Source organism: Coregonus clupeaformis, unplaced genomic scaffold (assembly GCF_020615455.1).
Source record: "Coregonus clupeaformis isolate EN_2021a unplaced genomic scaffold, ASM2061545v1 scaf0236, whole genome shotgun sequence".
Taxonomy (NCBI): Eukaryota; Metazoa; Chordata; class Actinopteri; order Salmoniformes; family Salmonidae; genus Coregonus; species Coregonus clupeaformis.
The window spans coordinates 264,896-286,614 of NW_025533691.1; the positions used below are offsets into that span (position 1 = coordinate 264,896).

The 21,719-nt window shown below is 42.0% G+C and overlaps 1 protein-coding gene across 1 annotated transcript in view; it reads left to right on the plus strand.

Annotated features, from left to right (window-relative positions):
* Positions 1 to 4,512: 4,512 nt before the first annotated feature.
* Positions 4,513 to 21,719, plus strand: part of gdap2 (ganglioside induced differentiation associated protein 2) — a 28,529-nt gene continuing 11,322 nt past the window's right edge. The window contains exons 1-11 of the mRNA XM_041844491.2: positions 4,513 to 5,035; positions 6,327 to 6,545; positions 9,345 to 9,484; positions 9,897 to 10,050; positions 10,410 to 10,498; positions 14,954 to 15,030; positions 15,481 to 15,640; positions 18,542 to 18,692; positions 19,478 to 19,554; positions 20,138 to 20,214; positions 20,343 to 20,482. Coding sequence (XP_041700425.2) covers positions 6,364 to 6,545; positions 9,345 to 9,484; positions 9,897 to 10,050; positions 10,410 to 10,498; positions 14,954 to 15,030; positions 15,481 to 15,640; positions 18,542 to 18,692; positions 19,478 to 19,554; positions 20,138 to 20,214; positions 20,343 to 20,482 — 1,247 coding nt within the window. The 5' untranslated portion in view covers positions 4,513 to 5,035; positions 6,327 to 6,363. The remainder of the gene's footprint in view (positions 5,036 to 6,326; positions 6,546 to 9,344; positions 9,485 to 9,896; positions 10,051 to 10,409; positions 10,499 to 14,953; positions 15,031 to 15,480; positions 15,641 to 18,541; positions 18,693 to 19,477; positions 19,555 to 20,137; positions 20,215 to 20,342; positions 20,483 to 21,719) is intronic.

The window sequence follows — 21,719 nt, forward strand, 5'->3', positions numbered from 1 at the left end:
TTGAGTGAAAACCTCCTTCCATCAGCAAGGGCATTGAAGATGAAACGTGGCTGGGTCTTTCAGCATGACAATGATCCCAAACACACCGCCCGGGCAACGAAGGAGTGGCTTCGTAAGAAGCATTTCAAGGTCCTGGAGTGGCCTAGCCAGTCTCCAGATCTCAACCCCCATAGAAAATCTTTGGAGGGAGTTGAAAGTCTGTGTTGCCCAGCGACAGCCCCCAAAACATCACTGCTCTAGAGGAGATCTGCATGGAGGAATGGGCCAAAATACCAGCAACAGTGTGTGAAAACCTTGTGAAGACTTACAGAAAACGTTTGACCTGTGTCATTGCCAACAAAGGGTATATAACAAAGTATTGAGAAACTTTTGTTATTGACCAAATACTTATTTTCCACCATAATTTGCAAATAAATTCATTAAAAATCCTACAATGTGATTTTCTGGAAAAAAAAGTCTCATTTTGTCTGTCATAGTTGACGTGTACCTATGATGAAAATTACAGGCCTCTCTCATCTTTTTAAGTGGGAGAACTTGCACAATTGGTGGCTGACTAAATACTTTTTTTCCCCACTGTATGATATAATCAAATGTTCAGCTAGGCAGGAACGTCTCACCTCACTGTGATGTCCCACCATGGTCTTAAAGCAGTCCTTTGGCCAAAAAGATAATCAAGGACAACTACCACCCGAGCCACTGCCTGTTCACCCCGCTATCATCCAGTTGGCGAGTACAGGTGCATCAAAGCTGGGACAGAGAGACTGAAAAACAGCTTCTATCTCAAGGCCATCAGACTGTTAAACAGACATTACTAGCACAGAGAGGCTGCTGTCTACATACAGACTTGAAAATCACTGGCCACTTTAATAAATGGAACACTAGTCACTTTAATAATGCCACTTTAATGTTTACATATCTTGCATTACCCATCTCATATGTGTATACTGTATTCTATACTATCTATTGCATCTTAGACTATACCACTCTGATAATGATAATGACATTGCTTATCCATATATTTATACACTACCGGTCAAAAGTTTTAGAACACCTACACATTCAAGGGTTTTTCTTAATTTTTACTATTTTCTACATTGAAGAATAATAGTGAAGACATCAAAACTATGAAATAACACATATGGAATCATGTAGTAACCACAAAAGTGTTAAACAAATCAAAATATATTTTATATTTGAGATTAATAGCCACCCTTTACCTTGATGACAGCTTTGCACACTCTTGGCATTCATGAGGTAGTCACCTGGAATGCATTTCAATTAACAGGTGTGCCTTCTTAAAAGTTAATCTGTGGAATTTCTTTCCTTCTTAATGCATTTGAACAATCAGCTGTGTTGTGACAAGGTAGGGTGGTATACAGAAGACAAACTCCATATTATGGCAAGAACAGCTCAAATAAGCAAAGAGAAACGACAGTCCATCATTACTTTAAGACATGAAGGTCAGTCAAAAATTTCAAGAACTATGATGAAACTGACTCTCATGAGGACTGCCACAGGAATGGAAGACCCAGAGTTACCTCTGCTGCAGAGGATAAGTTCATTAGAGTTACCAGCCTCAGAAATTGTAGCCCAAATAAATGTTTCACAGAGTTTAAGTAACAGACACATCTCAACATCAACTGTTCAGAGGAGACTGTGTGAATCAGGCCTTCATGGTCGAATTGCTGCAAAGAAACCACTACTAAAGGACACCAATAATAAGAAGAGACTTGCTTGGGCCAAGAAACACAAGCAATGGACATCAGACCGGTGGAAATGTGTCCTTTGGTCTGGAGTCCCAATTGGAGATTTTTGGTTCCAACCGCCATGTCTTTGTGAGACGCGGTGTGGGTGAACGGAATTCTCTGCATGTGTATTTCCCACCGTAAAGCATGGAGGAGGAGGTGTTATGGTGTGGGGGTGCTTTGCTGGTGACACTGTCTGTGATTTATTTAGAATTCAAGGCACACTTAACCAGCATGGCTACCACAGCATTCTGCAGCGATACGCCATCCCATCTGCTTTGGGCTTAGTGGGTCTATCATTTGTTTTTCAACAGGACAATGACCCAACATACCCCCAGGCTGTGTAAGGGCTATTTTACCAAGAAGGAGAGTGATGGTTTGGGATGAATCGGACCGCAGAGTGAAGGAAAATCAGCCAACAAGTGCTCAGCATATGTGGGAACTCCTTCAATACTGTTGGAAAAGCATTCCAGGTTAAGCTGGTTGAGAGAATGCCAAGAGTGTGCAAAGCTGTCATCAAGGCAAAGGGTGGCTATTTGAAGAATCTCAAATATAAAATAAATGTTGATTTGTTTAACACTTTTTTTGTTACTACATGATTCCATATGTGTTATTTCATAGTTTTGATGTCTTCGCTATTATTCTACAATGTAGAAATAGTACAAATAAAGGAAAACCCTTGAATGAGTAGGTGTTCTAAAACTTTTGACCGGTTGTGTATATTCTTATTACATTCCTTTACTTAGATTTGTGTGTATTAGGTATTTGTTGTAGAACTGTTAGATATTACTTGCTAGATATTGCTGCGCTGTTGGAACTAGAAGCACAAGCATTTCGCTGGACTCGCAATCTGCTAACCATGTGTATGTGACCAATACATTTGATTTGATATTTGATTTGACCTAATATGTCATCTCTCACGACTAGGTAATACTGGTGATTTCATAGGGTTACAATTTGGTATCACTGGCCAGGTCATCTTATTTGAGTTATAAGACAGCCATGGGTTAGAACACTTCAGGCCCAGTTATTATGCCGCATTCAAGACAACTCGGAAACTCAGAAATGTCAGACTTGGAAACTCATTGTAGAAAGATGAAGTTCGTTATTCCCACTTGGAAAGTATCCGAATCAACCAATAGGAAGCTCTACGCAACAACAACAAAACATACGCAAATTCTTACTCTGAGGTTCAGAGTTGTCTTCAAAGCACCATAAGAGCACTGTCAGCAATTATGCAGGTACTGCTTGGTAAACCCCATGGTCGCAGCCTCAGGGCGACATCACAGGCTAGGGACATGATGAGACAGTGATGATGAATATCATATGATGATAAGTAGAATTGCACGAAATTAACTCTACAATTTCTCTCTGCTGTCAAGCGGGGGCTGCTAAAATGTTTTGCTTGCAATATGGTGGACAACTGCGACCCCTCATGATGAGTTCAGATTTGCCGATCCTGGGTTAGAGCATCAGCATGGTGTAAACAGTGCAACAAGTGTACAGTGTATATTATCGCAAGCCTGGGTGCCATTCTGTTTCTGCTCCCTAGCCAACTCCTTATGGAATTGTCATGTTTTGCTCGACAAGGACAGCAAAAGAGTAACGCGCACAAGACAAGAGCACAAAAAGATCTGGGACCATTCCACATTATAGCTACAACATACAAAACAATATAGACAGCCAGTGATGTTTTCTGGGTCGTCACTAGTTACCACTAACGTTGATGTTACGTTTGATACTAGAGCTCCGAGGAATGCGTCGAAATCGCTAGCAGCAACTTCAAAGCAGTGCGCTGATGCGTGTGTCCAAATAGAGTAGAGTATGAAGATAGGCAGAAATTTCTTCCCCAATGGAAAGACGTCATTGGTCTTTAGGAGCGTCTTGCGCCGAACTGAGTGTGCAGCAAATGCGAGATCCCACTGATTTCGTTGTTGTTCTGGTGCTTTCTTCGATTCCAAGCTGTTTCCAAACATCGACCTCTACTGGACACTGTACTCAAAAGATTTTGTAGATATCATTTCACCTCATTGGTAGTTTAGCAGTTAGAATAGGGAACAATGAGGGACGTGAGGGTATGAGGTCAAATACCGTTGAAGGCACACTATTTAAAAAGTTGTTTTATGTGAAACCACACTTTCTGCACTGTTGTTCAAATAAATCGTTTTATTTAGTATAGTATAGCTTATCTTAAGCATCCTAAATAATGCCATAGTAAACTTGAAGTCAAAAAAGGGAAGCATTATGTAAACCTGGTGGTGTTCCAACTGGCCCACGAAAAGTCAACGATTTACCACTGAGGCACGGAGTTTTGATGAAAACAGTAGGGGGAAAAAAGTTACTCTGATAATCACACACTGCTGTTTATTGCTAACCAGCAGATGTCACTAATGTCCACTGTGAACCGATAATGAAGCTCCAAGTAATTAACCGTTTTTCGACACAATTTGGTGAAAGCTCCGAAGCCTTCAGAAAGCTTAACCCTAACCTTGAATCAAGACCAAAAAGCTTATATTTGTTTTCATGAATTTTTACGATATAGCCATATATATTTTTGGGATGTGGTAACTAGTGGAAACCTGTTTAGTTTTTTACTTCTTGGCACACGAGGAAGACCCTACTAATCACAAACAGATGTAGTCGAACACAAACCATAGACAGTAAAAAACAATTTACACAAACACATACGCCCACATTGATGTCCGTCAAGTTTCAAAGAGACAGAAAATCAGTATATTTTAAATATTTTGTTATGATTATTGTACTTATGGTCTTGTTCAATTGCAATTGAACTATCGATCAGTCACATGAACTTGTTTTTGTATCTATTACTTTAGTCTGTATTATGGGCTTGCTTCTTGTGTTGTTGTTTATTTTATTACAGAAAATATATGCTCTATGCCATATATTTGACCATGTATCTAAATGCCTACATTTACCTACAATATAGAAAATTCTCTCGAGGATTTACATACCGGTAGCTGTAATACTAACAGGTCCTCTGAGTGCCGTCCTATGCGTTTTACACAAATGTTGGATTTATTGTACGTCCCTGGGCATTATTCCGGAAGGGATTTTTGTGTGTGTTTGGGTTCTTTGTCGTGAATCAGCTGATCAGGAACTCACCAAACTGTAGTAAACGTGACAGCGCGATGGGAATTGGTTTGATCAAGTCAAGTTTTGCCATGTTTGTGATGATAATAAAATCATGAAGACCCCCTGCATTCGTCGCTTTTTGTAATTCAGTACCGCTCGGAGTAGACAACAGATTCGTGGACGAAGGAAAACGGGTAGGTGTACATTTTTCTTCTGATTACCTAACGTTAGCTAGATAACGTTACATCTTTCATTTCCTTCCCCTTTTCGGCATGCTACTATTTGCTGCCGTGCTAGCAGATTATTGTGAATCAAATTAAAAACGAAAGCAAATGCTGCACTGGTAATGAATGTGATGGTCAGCTGAACTCGAGTTCCATGGTTGGTGATGACGACACATTTTATGTTCTCATATTTAACTGTTGAAATGATAATAACAATATGACTAATGGCACAAGCAAAAACACTGGGAAATGTGGGAGGAATAGTATGTTATTGTACATTGTCAAGTGTTTGACCATGCTTCAGTCAACACACAGACTCGTTTTTCAAATTATGAAAATTAGCTAGCATATCTTTATCTTCATTCTGCATTTCATCAAGTCCTTTAAGTCCATTGAAATTGCCAGTGTGTTTAGGTGCAGTAATGCAACAGTAATGAGTCAGACCTGCTCGCCATATTCACCCAATTTCCTCTAACTGCCACCTAACCTCCCAAAAATGCAATCAGAATATTCCAAACATAATTAAAATGTCTACTGACAAAATTGGCTTCTGCTATTGAGGTGATAGGCTTTATTTGGCGGGTTGTAGACTAGAGGTTACAGAAGTCCTGAAAAGTGTTTAATTTATTACTGTCTAGAACTACACTGAACAAAAATATAAACGCAACATGTAAAGTGTTCGTCCCATGTTCCATGAGCTGAAATAAAAGATCCAGCAACTTCGCACAGCAATTGAAGAGGAGTGGGACAACATTCCACAGGCCACATTCAACAGCCTGATAAACTCTATGCGAAGGAGATGTGTGGGGCTGCATGAGGCAAATGGTGGTCACACCAGATACTGACTAGTTTTCTGATCCACGCCGCCTACTTTTTTTTAAAGGTATCTGTGACCAACAGATGCATAACTATATTTCCAGTCATGTGAAATTAATAGATTAGGGCCTAATTTATATATTTCAATTGACTGATTTACATGAAAGTGTTGCATGTTGCGTTTATGTTTGTTCAGTGTATTTTGAAGCTGTCAGAACAAAGCCTTTCTTTGATTGTGCTAAAATGCTTTTGCTTTACAAAATGGGTTGTTATTGCTAAGCCTACTGAATGATAAATACTGAAACCGCCAGACCGTTTGTAAACACACATGTAATCACCACTTGTGACTGTCTGCTGGTCCTTGTCATAGCTGCTCCTATTTGGCTCCTGGACAGTGGACACTCTGAAAATACACTTTAATGTCTTTCTCTGGCTTTGTTTGCAGTGTGGAGCATTGAGGTGCAGGCCAGCAAAGTGCAGGAATGGATCCTCTGGGAGCACGCTCTCAGTTTGTGGAGGTACAGACTCTGTCCACCTGGGAGCGGCAGCCGGACCCTGAGGGAGAGGAGACAGAGAAGGAGTACACTGACAGACTGGTCAGCCAGCAGGCCTTCCCCTCCCCTTTTCCCTACAGAGAGGACATCAACAGGAAGATAGTGCTCTAGTGAGTGACACACCGACTGGACCTCTATCTCTAATACCACTTCTCTATCTTGTGGTCTCTCTTTTGCTCTCTTGCGTTCTCTTTTTTCGCTATCTCGGGGTCTCTCTCATTTTCTCTTACAATCATAATCGTCAAACTCTTATCAAATGCCTTTGTTGATGGCTATAAGGTCTCTCAAGTTGTATCCCTGGCTTCTTGTGCCTTGTGATCCTGTTATTGCTCCATGCATCACTGTGGATCTCTCTCTCTCTCTCTCTCTCTCTCCACGTGGGCATTCTACCCTCTACTTCATAAATCCTCTTTGTGGAGCGAGGCTGAGCACATCACGGGTCCAGAGGTTCCACTAGTAGGAGTCGCTCAGTAAGACCTTTGTACCCAGGTTGCCTCAAGCCCTCCTCACATTCCTGCTGCTGTTAAAGGAACAGACTGGACTAAACTAAGGCCTTTTTACACAGGTCTTAGGAAAATCACTTTTCTGCAAAAACAGTTTGTTTGAAATTTTAGCAACATTTTAGCAAAAGAACAGAAATATCACATTTACATATGTATTCAGACCCTTTACTAAGTACTTTGTTGAAGCACCTTTGGCAGCGATTACAGCCTAGAGTATTCTTGGGTATGACGCTACAAGCTTGCCACACCTGTATTTGGGGAGTTTCTCCCATTCTTCTATGTAGATCCTCTCAAACTCTGTCAGGTTGGAAGGGGAGCGTCACTGCACAGCTATTTTCAGGTCTCTCAAGAGATGTTCCATCTGGTTCAAGTCTGGGTTCTGGCTGGGCCACTCAAGGACATTCAGAGACTTGTCCAGAAGCCACTCCTGCGTTGTCTTGGCTGTGTGCTTAGAGTCGTTGTCCTGTTGGAAGGTGAACCTTCGCCCCAGTCTGAGGTCCTGAGCACTCTGGATCAGGTTTTCATCAAGGATCTCTTTGTACTTTGCTCCGTTCATCTTTCCTTCGATCCTGACTAGTCTCCCAGTCCCTGCCGCTGAAAAACATCCCCACAGCATGATGCTGCCACCACTATCCTTCACCATAGGGATGGTGCCAGGTTTCCTCCAGACGTGACGCTTGGCATTCAGGCCAAAGAGTTCAATCTTGGTTTCATCAGACCAGAGAATCTTGTTTCTCATGGTCTGAGTCCTTTAGGTGCCTTTTGGCAAACTCCAAGCAGGCTGTCATGTGCCTTTTTACTGAGGAGTGGCTTTTGTCTGGTCACTCTACCATAAAGGCCTGATTGGTGGAGTGCTGCAGAGATGGTTGTCCTTCTGGAAGGTTCTCCCATCTCCACATAGGAACTCTGGAGCTCTGTCAGAGTGACCATCGGGTTCTTGGTCACCTCCCTGACCAGGGCCCTTCTCCCCCGATTGCTCAGTTTGGCCGGGCGGCCAGCTCTAGGAAAAGTCTTGGTGGTTCCAAACTTCTCCCATTTGAAGAATGATGGAGGCCACTGTATTCTTGGGGACCTTCAATGCTGCATACATTTTTTGGTACCCTTCCCCAGATCTGTGCCTCAACACAATCTTGTCTCGGAGCGCTACTGAGAATTCCTTCGACCTCATGGCTTGGTTTTTGCTCTGACATGCACTGTCAACTGTGGGACCTTTATATAGACAGGTGTGTGCCTTTCGAAACACAGTCCACCTCCAATCAAGTTGTAGAAACATGTCAAGGATGATCAATGGAAGCACCTGAGCTCAATTTCGAGTCTCATAGCAAAGAGTCTGAATACTTATGTAAGTAAGGTATTTCTGTTTTATTTTAATAAATTAGCAAACATTTCTATAAACCTGTTTTCGCTTTGTCATTATTGGGTGTTGTGTGTAGCATGATTATTTTATTTAATCAATTTTAGAATAAGGCTGTAATGTAACAACATTTGGAAAAAGTCAAGATGTCTGAATACTTACCGAATGCACTGTATATATATATTTTTTCAATTGAAAAGGACTGGAATTGGTCAAACTCTCAGTTTAATACATGTACAAAATGATCATTTTCCCCTAAAAGCATGATGGTCATGACTTGTTTACATGAAAGGGGAGCATTACTTGTCTCCGCAGACAATCGATCTGAGATTGACTTAAGTTTCAGTCATGGGATTCATTTTTGCTTTAACCCCTGCAAGTGTGTACAACAAGGCCTACAATTCTTAGCTTGTTCACATCCAACCTTTTTGAGGTAGCACTGCTGTGATTATGCCGATATAGTGAGGAAGAAATCATTATGACTTGTTCATTGGCTGTTTGCTAGCTCCAGCATTTTAGTGAAGTGAAACAGACACGGGTCACTGTAAACGTGATCGTGCGTGTTCTTTTGCTATTTCAATAGCTCGGCTGTCTACTGATCTGTACTCCAATGTCAAGGTTGTCATAGTCTTCATAGTCATTGAGAAATAAGCCTTAGGATGTCATATGACTCAGTACCAACGTCACACTGCTTGAGTAGTTCCCTTTTTACAGTTTGACAAAGCAAAGTTGAAAAATGTAAATGCATAGAAAGCAATTTAGGAGCACAATGACAGTTATTTGAGGTATTAAAGCTAGAATCCTTCATTTGTCTAGGCACACTGGTACTCCTAAATACAAATTCCAGGTCGCACAGCAAAATATTTTTTTCCAGGTCGCACAGCCCCGTGGAATAGGATCTTAACTCAGTAAAGACACATGTAGTCCAACTTAAACTGTTGTGTTAATCATCCATAAACGTCAAAGGGAGATACTGTATGAGTTGGAGCTTGAGTATGGCCAATACAGAGTTAAAATATCTGACCCTCTTTCTTTCTGCTGTCTCCTCTCAGTAATGGCGACGTGGCCCTGCTGAACTGCACAGCAATTGTCAACACGAGTAACGAGACTCTGACGGACAAGAACCCCATTTCTGAGAGCATCCTCTTACACGCTGGGCCTGAGCTTCGAGACGAGCTGCTCAAACTGAACGGTAGGGGGCACCACTGAGTCATCAGGTCAAGGACAGCATGCCTGGGTTGCTCTTAGTCAGCACAAAACAAGAACATATTTTTCAATGGATGAGGTACTATATCAACTTGATCAATCAGAATGCTTATTTTTGTTGTCCAACTTCTCCTATTCGTTTGTGTCTACTGAACATGACCTTGTGTTATGCTGTCAAAATGAATGTCATGTGTTAACATCATGTGAGCACTGGAGACAAACACATTAATGTCAGCTTTTTATACCACTTGCTCATTTTCAAACAGGAAAAAAGTGTTGGATTGGGTCTTGTTGCTATGCAAATCCCTTTCAAGGCTATGTTCATGGTGAAGAATGTTCTATTTGTGTGTTCTGTGTGGGATGTATGTGTGTATTCATGTGTATGTGTTTATCCACAGGATGTCGGACAGGCGAGGCGAAAATGACCAAAGGCTTTAACCTGGCGGCACGCTTTATCATCCACACGGTGGGCCCCAAGTACAAAGCCAAGTACAGGACGGCTGCTGAGAGCTCACTGTACAGCTGCTATAGGAACGTAATGCAGCTCGCCAAGTAAGAAATTAACTCATCATTAGTCTACATGAGGTTGACTGTATTGCATAGGTACAACACATTGTTCTATGTGTTCCACCTCGGGTTCATTTGGCTAGCTGCATTCCACTAGGTGTGACTGGGACAGCAGGCCTGTTGATTACATCACAGCTTGTTTACACACGAGTGTTCTCTCCCCACATAACACACATCTGTGTGGAGCGTGAGGTGCTCCCTTACTGCCCATTTAACCTCATGATTTTAGTAAAAAACAATTTACTGTGTTTGTGGTGTTTACTGTACTGTCAATTGAATGGGTTTTGTGGTGTGTACTGTTAGTATGTGGAGCTGTGTGTGAGCTGTTGTTTGTGTCTCTGCAGAGAACAGGCCATGGCGTCTGTGGCCTTCTGTGTGGTAAGCACAACTAAGAGAGGATACGCACTAGAGGACGCCACACACATCGCCTTTAGTAAGAACGCACACACACACAGCACACATTCACTAATAATGATCTCTCATACAGTAGTATAAAGTATACCATGTCACATCATTTTAAGTAGCTCACATGTGGCTGTCAACTATTTTATTTATTTGTTAGAAATTTTGCAGGATGAAATCTCTTGAGATGCATCCTCTCGTTTTCAAGAGTATCCAAATGAAATAAACTCAAACAAACAAACAAACACTACTTAGAAACAAGAATAAGAAGGCAACTACTGTCTAATAATATCAATGAAGTAATAATATTTAAAAACAAAAACTTACATTAACAGCAAATGAAAAGTTGTAATGAAAAGTTGTAACTACTAATAGGCCTACAACTAATAAAAACAACTACTACAACTACCAATACAACTAATATAACTACTGCTACAGCTACTAATATAACTAATAAAACTACTGCTACAACTACTAATACAACCCCCCCACCTTGCGAGCAAAACATTTTAGTGGCCCCCCTCTTGATAGCAGAGAGAAAAGTTTTAGAGTTAATTTCCTGCAATTCTACACATTTTGCCATGGAGTGTAGAGAACATTTTGCAGTTTGAAAGCAAGTTTTCTACAAATCTTCATATTTTGCCATGGGCGGCGTGATTTAGCAATTTTATAACAAATTTCATGCAATTCTACACATTTTGCCATGGGGCGGAAACAGAAGAAAATCATTATAATTTTTTTGTTTTTGGAAATTGGCCGCCAGTTGCCCATCCCTGATATGCATACATACATACTGAACAAAAATATAAATGCAACATGTAAAGTGTTGGTCCCATGTTTCATGAGCTGAAATAAAAGATCACAGAAATGTTCCATACGTACAAAAAGCTTATTTCTCTCAAATTTTGTTCACAAATTTGTTTACATTCCTGTTAATGAGCATTTCTCCTTTGCCAAAATAATCCATCCACCTGACAGGTGTGACATATCAAGAAGCTGATTTAAACAGCATGATCATTACACAGGTGCACCTTGTGCTGGGGACAATAAAAGGGCACTCTAAAATGTGCAGTTTTGTCACAACACAATGCCACAGATGTCTCAAGTTTAGAGGGAGCGTGCAATTGGCATGCTGACTGCAGGAATGTCCACCAGAGCTGGTGCCAGATAATTGATTGCCACCTCCAACGTCGTTTTAAGAGAATTTGGCAGTACGTCCATGATTTTGACTAGTCTCCCAATCCCTGCCGCTGAAAAACATCATTTTTACATTTACATTTTAGTCATTTAGCAGACGCTCTTATCCAGAGCGACTCACAGTTAGTGAGTGCATACATTTTTCATACTGGCCCCCCGTGGGAATCGAACCCACAACCCTGGTGTTGCAAGCGCCATGCTCTACCAACTGAGCTACAGGAGGGCCCACATCCCCACAGCATGATGCTGCCTCCACCATGCTTCACCATAGGGATGGTGCCAGGTTTCCTCCAGACGTGACGCTTGGCATTCAGGCCAAAGAGTTCAATCTTGGTTTCATCAGACCAGAGAATCGTGTTCCTCATGGTCTGAGAGTCTTTAGGTGCCTTTTGGCAAACTCATAGCGGGCTGTCATGTGCGTTGTACTGAGGAGTGGCAACCGTCTGGCCACTCTACCATAAAGGCCTGATTGGTGGAGTGCTGCAGAGATGGTTGCCCCTCTGGAAGGTTCTCCTATCTCCACAGAGGAACTCTAGAGCTCTGTCAGTGACCATCGGGTTCTTGGTCACCTCCCTGACCCAAGACCCTTCTCCCCCGATTGCTCAGTTTGCCGGGCGGCCAGCTCTAGGAAGAGTATTGGTGGTTCCAAACATCTTCCATTTAAGAATGATGGCCACTGTGTTCTTGGGGACCTTCAACGCTGCAGAAATGTTTTGGTACCCTTCCCCAGATCTGTGCCTCGACACAATCCTGTCTCAGAGTTTTTGTTTTTAATACATTTGCAAACATTTCTACAAACCTGTTTTCGCTTTGTCATTATGGGGTATTTTGTGTAGATTGCTGAGGAAATTGTTTTATTTAATCAATTTTAGAATAAGGCTGTAACGTGACAGTGGAAAAAGTTAAGGGAACAAAGTGGAAAAAGTTAAGGGGTCTGAATACTTTCCAAGGCACTGTACATATTTAAAAATATCTCCACATGGTGATGTTTATAATAGTTAAAAACAAACAGTTTGTTCTTAACATTTGAAAAAGGGCTTTCTTATATTCATTTTGTGATTTATTGATGCACTGAATTCTATAGGTAAATGATTCCAGTCAGTTGGCCCTTTGTATCTGAAAGATCCTACTCCAATCTAATTGGAATTTGTAAATGCTGCTGTTGTCGAAAGCAGTAGTGTGAGTCTTGTATAGTTACAGTATCTCACAAAAGTGAGTACACCCCTCACATTTTTGTAAATATTTGAGTATATCTTTTCATGTGACAACACTGAAGAAACGACACTTTGCTACAATGTAAAGTAGTGAGTGTACAGCTTGTATAACAGTGTAAATGTGCTGTCCCCTCAAAATAACACAACACAACACACAGCCATTAATGTCTAAATCGCTGGCAACAAAAGTGAGTACACCCCTAAGTGAAAATGTCCAAATTGGGCCCAAAGTGTCAATATTTTGTGTGGCCACCATCATTTTCCAGCACTGCCTTAACCCTCTTGGGCATGGAGTTCACCAGAGCTTCACAGATTGCCACTGGAGTCCTCTTCCACTCCTCCATGACGACATCACGGAGCTGGTGGATGTTAGAGACCTTGCACTCCTCCACCTTCCGTTTGAGGATGCCCCACAGATGCTCAATAGGGTTTAGGTCTGGAGACATGCTTGGCCAGTCCATCACCTTTACCCTCAGCTTCTTTAGCAAGGCAGTGGTCGTCTTGGAGGTGTGTTTGAGGTCGTTATCATGTTGGAATACTGCCCTGCGGCCCAGTCTCCGAAGGGAGGGGATCATGCTCTGCTTCAGTATGTCACAGTACATGTTGGCATTCACGGTTCCATCAATGAACTGTAGCTCCACAGTGCCGGCAGCACTCATGCAGCCCCAGGCCATGACACTCCCACCACCATGCTTGACTGTAGGCAATGCTTGTCTTTGTACTCCTCACCTGGTTGCCGCCACACACGCTTGACACCATCTGAACCAAATAAGTTTATCTTGCTCTCATCAGACCACAGGACATGGTTCCGGTAATCCATGTCCTTCGTCTGCTTGTCTTCAGCAAACTGTTTGCGGGCTTTCTTGTGCATCATCTTTAGAAGAGGCTTCCTTCTAGGACGACAACAATGCAAACCAATTTGATGCAGTGTGCAGCGTATGGTCTGAGCACTGACAGGCTGACCCCCCCACCCCTTCAACCTCTGCAGCAATGCTGGCAGCACTCATACGTCTATTTCCCAAAGACAAACTCTGGATATGACGCTGAGCACATGCACTCAACTTCTTTGGTCGACCATGGCGAGGCCTGTTCTGAGTGGAACCTGGCCTGTTAAACCGCTGTATGGTCTTGGCCACCGTGCTGCAGCTCAGTTTCAGGGTCTTGGCAATCTTCTTATAGCCCAGGCCTTCTTTATGTAGAGCAACACTTATTTTTTTCAGATCCTCAGAGAGTTCTTTGCCATGAGGTGCCATGTTGAACTTCCAGTGACCAGTATGAGGGAGTGTGAGAGCGATGACACCAAATTTAACACACCTGCTCCCCATTCACACCTGAGACCTTGTAACACTAACGAGTCACATGACACCGGGGAGGGAAAATGGCTAATTGGGCCCAATTTGGACATTTTCACATAGGGGTGTACTCGCTTTTGTTGCCAGTGGTTTAGACATTAATGGCTGTGTGTTGAGTTATTTTTAGGGGACAGCAAATTTACACTGTTATACAAGCTGTACACTCACTACTTTACATTGTAGTAAAGTGTAATTTCTTCAGTGTTGTCACATGAAAAGATATAATCAAATATTTACAAAAATGTGAGGGGTGTACTCACTTTTGTGAGATACTGTAGGTGTTCCTTAATATATACAGGGACATTTAAGTTGATAGATTTCAAAATAAATTGGTACCAATGCAGTTGTTTTCTGTTTGAATTTAGTGATTCATACATTGTGCAATGATGTGTCTTATAATTGCACCCAATAATGAATTGGCAAAGATTGTTATAAATTACATTTAATTCGCTAAGTAAGGTCTTGGTTGTGTTTTTGTAGAGCTCACCATAGGATGTATTTCTAATGGATATAGTAAAACAATTCATAGATCTGTATAGTAACCCAAACTTATAGTTAACTGTTTTTCTAATATAATCAGAATCAATCCCAGATATTTCAAACAATCAACACATTCAAACCTTGCAACTATTCATACTGGCATGATGTTCCATAACTCATCCATGATCTATGTGAAACATATGACTGTGTGTCTGGAGTGTGTAACTGTGTGTGTGTTTGCAGGAACGGTCCGCAGGTTTCTCGAGAACCATGGAGAGAGCATAGAGATGGTGGTGTTCGCTGTGACGGACATGGAAGAGGTTTGTTCTTATATTCTTCTCTGCACATACCTGTGACGTTTACACATTCCTAGGTTTACATGCACGTAACTGCACTGGCTTATTCTTAGGGCAACCAACTTATTTTCTGGAGTGTAACTGAACTCAGGGTTATGTTTGGAGCTGTGTTTAGAAGTCCATGGTTTATTGTGATTATTCACTAATTTGTAATTCGTAGAGAACGTAAAATATTTCAAAGATGACATGAGTGTTCCAGTATAAGGTGATTATTGATGTCAAAAGAAGGTAAACACAACAGACCAACTATTTTATTGATAAGGAGAATACATTAGGGTTTTTGTGTTAGAATGCATGTGTGAGTGTGTGGCATTATCTTATATATGTATGTGTGTATGTATGTATGTATGTATGTATGTGTGTGTGTGTGTGTGTGTGTGTGTGTGGTTAACATCGTTTTTGTATGTGTCTTAGCCTACATACAGGAAGCTACTTCCTCTCTACTACCCTCGTTCTGAGGAAGAGGAGCGTGCCAGCCTGCCCCTAATCCCTGCCGACATTGGCAACTCGGAGGGTGAGCCTGTAGTCCCAGAGAGACAGATCCGCATCGCCGAGAAACCAGGCAGTCTGGAAGGTAAGACTACATTTCACATAACCCCCTAGGTGCGACTCATCTCCGAGCTGTAAAGCTGAACATGGTTTCAATATGTTTACCATAGTAACAACTTCCATTCCATGTAGGTGATGCATTGTATGAATACATGGTGATAATAGACCTGCTGCCACCAGCAGTCCTTCGTCTCTGTGCAGCAGCTGTAGATCCTGGAGTCTGAACAGCACATAACTGGCTAGTGCTGCCTAGTTTAGAAGCAGATTATCTGTGTCCATGGAGACACATTCAGTGGACATAGGAGAAGAATGCAGGATGATCTGTCATAGTCCAGTCAGTGGAACATCTCAGTCGTACCCTCAGCCAGTGGTGGAACACACACACACAACACACAGACCGAGTGATGGATCTTACATCAGAGTGGAAGGCATTAGGAGCCGTCTAATTGTTAAATTAAACATGTCTTCCTGTTGATTAATATTTTCCACTGAGCACCATGCTGCACTGACAGGTGCACTAACTGCAGAGAGGAGGACATACAGTGCCTTTGGAAAGTATTCAGACTCCTTTATTTTTTCCACATTTTGTTACGTTACAGCCTTCTTCTAAAATGGATGACATACAACATTTTCCTCAGCAATCTACACACAATACCCCATACTGACAAAGCGAAAACAGGTTGTTAGATTCTTGCAAATTTATACAAAATAATAAACAGAAATACCTTATTTACATAAGTATTCAGACCCTTTGCTATGCGACTCGACATTGAGCTCAGGTGCATCCTGTTTCCATTGATCATCCTTGAGATGTTTCTACAACTTGATTGGAGTCCCATGTGGTAAATTAAATTGATTGGACATGATTTGGAAAGGCACACACCTGTCTATATAAGGTCCCACAGTTGACAGTGCATGTCAGAGCAAAAACCAAGCCATGAGGTCGAAGGAATTGTCCGTAGAGCTCCGAGACAGGATTGTGTCGAGGCACAGATCTGGGGAAGGGTAACTAAGCATTTCTGCAGCATTGAAGGTCCCCAAGAACACAGTGGCCTCCATCATTCTTAAATGGAATTACATTTGAAACCACCAAGACTCTTCCTAGAGCTGGCCGCCCGGCCAAACTGAGCAATCGGGGGAGAAGGGCCTTGGTCAGGGAGGTGACCAAGAACCCGATGGTCACTCTGACAGAGCTCCAGAGTTCCTCTGTGGAGATGGGAGAACCTTCCAGAAGGACAACCATCTCTGCAGCACTCCACCAATCAGGCCTTTATGGTAGAGTGGCCAGATGGAAGCCACTCTTAAGTAAAAGGTACATGACAGTCCGCTTGGAGTTTGCCAAAAGGCACCTAAAGACTCTCAGACCATGAGAAACAAGATTCTCTGGTCTGATGAAACCAAAATGTAACTCTTTGGCCTGAATGCCAAGCGTTACGTCTGGAGGAAACCTGCCACCATCCCTACGGTGAAGCATGGTGGTGGCAGCATCATGCTGTGGGGATTTGGGAGACTAGTCAGGATCGAGGGAAATATGAACGGAGCAAAGTACAGAGAGATCCCTGATAAAAACCTGCTCCAGAGCGCTCAGGACCTCAGACTGGGGCGAAGGTTCACCTTCCAACAGGACAACGACCCTAAGCACACAGCCAAGACAACGCAGGAGTGGGTTCGAGACAAGTCTCAATGTCCCTGAGTGGCCCTGCCAGAGCCCGGACTTGAACCCGATCGAACATCTCTGGAGAGACCTGAAAATAGCTGTGCAGCAACGCTCCCCATCCAACCTGACAGAGCTTGAGAGCATCTGCAGAGAAGCAGGGGATGTAGCTCAGTTGGTAGAGCATGGTGTTTGCAACGCCAGGGTTGTGGGTTCGATAAAAAAATAATGTATGCACTAACTGTAAGTCGCTCTGGATAAGAGCGTCTGCTAAATGACTAAAATGTAAATGTAAATGTAAGAATGGGAGAACTCCCCAAATACAGGTGTGCCAAGCTTGTAGCGTCATACCCAACAAGACTCGATGCTGTAATCGCTGCCAAAGGTACTTCAACAAAGTACTGAGTAAAGGGTCTGAATACTTATGTAAATATGATATTTCAGTTATTTAAATTAAATAAATTAGCAAAAATGTCTAAAACCTTGTTTTTGCTTTCTCACTATGGGGTATTGTGTGTAGATTGATGAGGGGAAAAAACTATTTAATCAATTTTAGAATAAGGCTGTAACGTAACAAAATGTGGAAAAAGTCAAGGGGTCTGAATACTTTCCGAAGGCACTGTATGTCTTCAATAAAGGAATCCAAGATGGCCTCCCTCTTGTATTCAGATGTTTTCTGTGGTGCTGAATATGTTTCTCTTTCAGTAAGAGTGTTTTTAGTTTTGTTTATGTGTTTGTGTACTAAACTAAAGGACTGGACTGGTGTACTTTAGTTACTTGTGTTCATATTAGCCATGTGTATGTTTGTGTTAGTATCAACATTGTGTGTGTGTACCTCTCTTTGGATGACTGTTGTCCATATGGGGCTCAGCCCTAGATAGAAACTCCAGACCCAGAGGTGTCGATCCAAGACAAACAGGCTGTGTGTGTGTCAGGCCCAATGACAACAAACACTGGAATAAACACACACACACACACACACACACACACTCCGCCTAATCCAGAGGGGCCATGGGTGAGCTGCTTCTCTTGCCTTGGGCTGGATGGCTCAGGACTAGGTGGACAGCCCAAGGTCTAGACACACACACCGGAGAAACAGGCCTGGTTTCACAACCAGTGAACATGTGATGTTTCATGCTGTGTTTGTGTGGCTTTTCACAGCAAAGCTTTGAAAGATTATATTTGTTGATACAACATTGAGGGAGATTGTGTTTTATGTCTTTTAGAGTTGGAAGTAGTTTTCATAGAATGATGTGTGTGTGTACTGGATAGATGACTGTGAGGAGGAGACTCTGGACTCAGACCTGGGCCAGGTGGGGACTCATGCGTTTGCCCGGATGGAGGGAGATGTGGACAAACAGCGCAAACTCATCCTGCAGGGCCAGCTGTCTGATGCAACCATGCACAAACAGCACCAGAGAAAGTGAGTCTAACACAAGTTGTAAACAGAGATGGGCTGTATTTCTGTTACGTGTATTTGAAATACGTATTTGAATTATTTTGTATGTTGTATTACACTGAGCTGAACTACACTCCAATGTATTTTGTAACAAGATACTTTCGAAAGCTGTAATTAGTATTTTCAAAATACAATTCTATACCATTTCTTTATAGTGGTTCACAATTGTATGACCCCCTTTCACCCTACATTGGTATCAAACGTCTGATGGCACTATGGTGTAATAAGAGCGTCTGCTAAATGAACAAAATGTAAATATAAAAATGAACAATTGCCAAGTATTATTCGAATGAGCTCCTCCCCAAAACAAGGCCAATGGCAATACCCAGTGTGCTTTGCAATTGTTCATTTTCACATATACATTTACATTTTGGTCATTTAGCAGACACTCCTATCCAGAGTGACAGTGCATTCAACTAAGGTAGATGAACAACAATATATCACAGTCATAGCAAGTAAGACGTTTCTGTAACCGTTACTGAGAATGTTGTTTCTGTTCAGCCGGCTACTTGCAAATGTATTTTTGTATTTTAAAATACAAAACACATGTATTTTAATGAAATACGATACTTTGCAAAAGTATCTTATTCTATTTTGATACATTGGTCTTTAGGGTATTTTGTAGTTTTATGCCCATCCCTGCTTGTACACTACATTCCTACCATGCATTTATTAACATTCACAGTACACCCTAAGCAGTACAGTACTGAGTGTTGACATAATGTGTTATAACGCTCCTGTTGTCGCAGTTATAACCGCTGGTTATGTCGAGCCAGGGCAGAGGACTTGTCTGACATAGCAGCACTGAAAGCCTTATATCAAACTGGTGAGTCGAGAGAGAGAGAGAGAGAGAGAGAGAGAGAGAGAGAGAGAGAGAGAGAGAGAGAGAGAGAGAGAGAGAGAGAGAGAGAGTGTTCGTGCATGTTTTTTCTTTATGTGTTTGATCTCTGGTGGGTTGGGGACGGAAATCCTTTTTCCAGCTCATTGAACACAGCATCAGGGGGTGAGATAATCCGTTTTCTCATTTTTCGTTCTCAGGATTAAAAATGGCCAGTAATGAAACGGCCTCCGTGGTCATGGCAGGACGTCTTACTCTCATTCTCTCCCTCTTTCTCTTACACTCTGTCTATATCTCTTGCCTCATTCTCTCTGTTCACACTCTTTCATTTGGTTTCATTTAGTTATTTGGTTCATTCATTTGTATTTATTTTTCAGGCGATAGTGATTATGTAGTGGGGCTCATAACACCCTCCTATTTCAGTGAGTGTAATTGTCCCATGTTTCCTCTAGGAGGCAGCGTAGTAACACTGGCAGGCCACTGGGCCAGAATCTGTGATGTGATGTGATGTGTGTGTGTGTGTGTGTGTGTGTGTGTGTGTGTGTGTGTGTGTGTGTGTGTGTGTCCACAGGTGTTGACATGTGTGGCAGGACGGTGATGGTTCTTGTGGGCAGAAATATTCCTGTCACCCTCATCGACATGGAAAAGGTACCAGGCCTCATTCGGAGGCAACATCATGAACATTACTGTTTTAATGGTTCGATAGAAAACAGATTAATATTGTTGCTCTGTGAGAAAGCCTTAACCGCTCCACCATGTGTGTGTCTCCACTGCAGGCCCTGTTGTACTTCATCCATGTCATGGATCACATCACAGTGAAGGAGTATGCAATGGTTTACTTCCACACTCTGACCGGAGAACACAACCATCTAGACTCTGAATTCCTTAAGAAGCTCTACGAGATTGTAGACGCCAAGTAAGACACATACACCACACGTGTTATTGATATAGTGAGGCGAGAGAGAGATAGATTAACTGAAGGCAATAGAGACAATTAGACTGTTTGTTACCAGATATGACGTGCAAATCAAATCTGAACGTGTAAGATGAAACTGGTCTTCAGCAAGTCCTATCCATGAATGAGGTTTTACCATGAAATCGTTCTGGGCTCCATGATCTGTCAGTTTGTTCTTTAGAGTACAGTTGGCTCATCCTCCAGTAAGACCAGTGCAGGTTTATCACCTTTTTGTATAGCATCCAAACATATTGTTCACACTACCATGAAGCCAAGGAGCTCGGAGACGGTTTCCAAAAAGTGATGCATTGGCAGTGAGGCGCCCCAAATCAGAGACGCTAACATTATGAAAGCATTAGCATTTCTTGCCAGCTCTACAACCTTCACTGAACAAACAGCCTGTTGCAGACAACAATCGGCCATGAATGAACTTCATGTGCAATTAAAGAAAACAGCATCAGGTTCTGTGTGACTTTTAAAAAATCTCCCCTCTTCTGTTTCAAGACTAAGAAAAGCACCATACACTTTAACTTAGCAGTACCAATGTCAACACTATACACCCTAACCTTACGTGCCTCTCTGCTTGCCTCTATTTGAGTCTAAGATGAGGTCAACCACTAAACACTTTTTTTCTGTCTACTCACACCATCACACTGGACTGGAGCTGAAAACCACATACTGCCAATGAAAACCAGAAGCCTTCTCACCCTCAACCCTACAGCCATAGAAAAGGCAGCTCCAGTCACACCCACACTATCTCCTCAGCAGTGGGCAGTTTCACCCAGTCATTCTGAGACATCTAGAGGGAGATATTGACTGTCAATCAGTCTCTGGACATACTACACAACTTCCTCTTTTGTGAAGAATGGAGATTCCAGTCTGAAGCTAGTTTTTATAGTCATTGAAAAATTCTTAATCCGACCGTATCTGTTGGGGTTTTTATCTAGTGTTCCTTTGATATAACAGAAAGTAATCTCACTTATTAGTAGATCAACTGAGTTTCCACCAAATCAAATCTTATTTGTCACATGCGCCGAATACAACAGGAGTAGACCTTACAGTGAAATGCTTACTTACAAGCCCTTAACCAACAATGCAGTTTTAAGAAAAGTAAGTGTTAAGTAAAAAATTGATAAGTAAAAAAAAAAAAAAAAGGAACAAATAATTAAAGAGCAGTAGTAAAATAACAGTAGCGAGG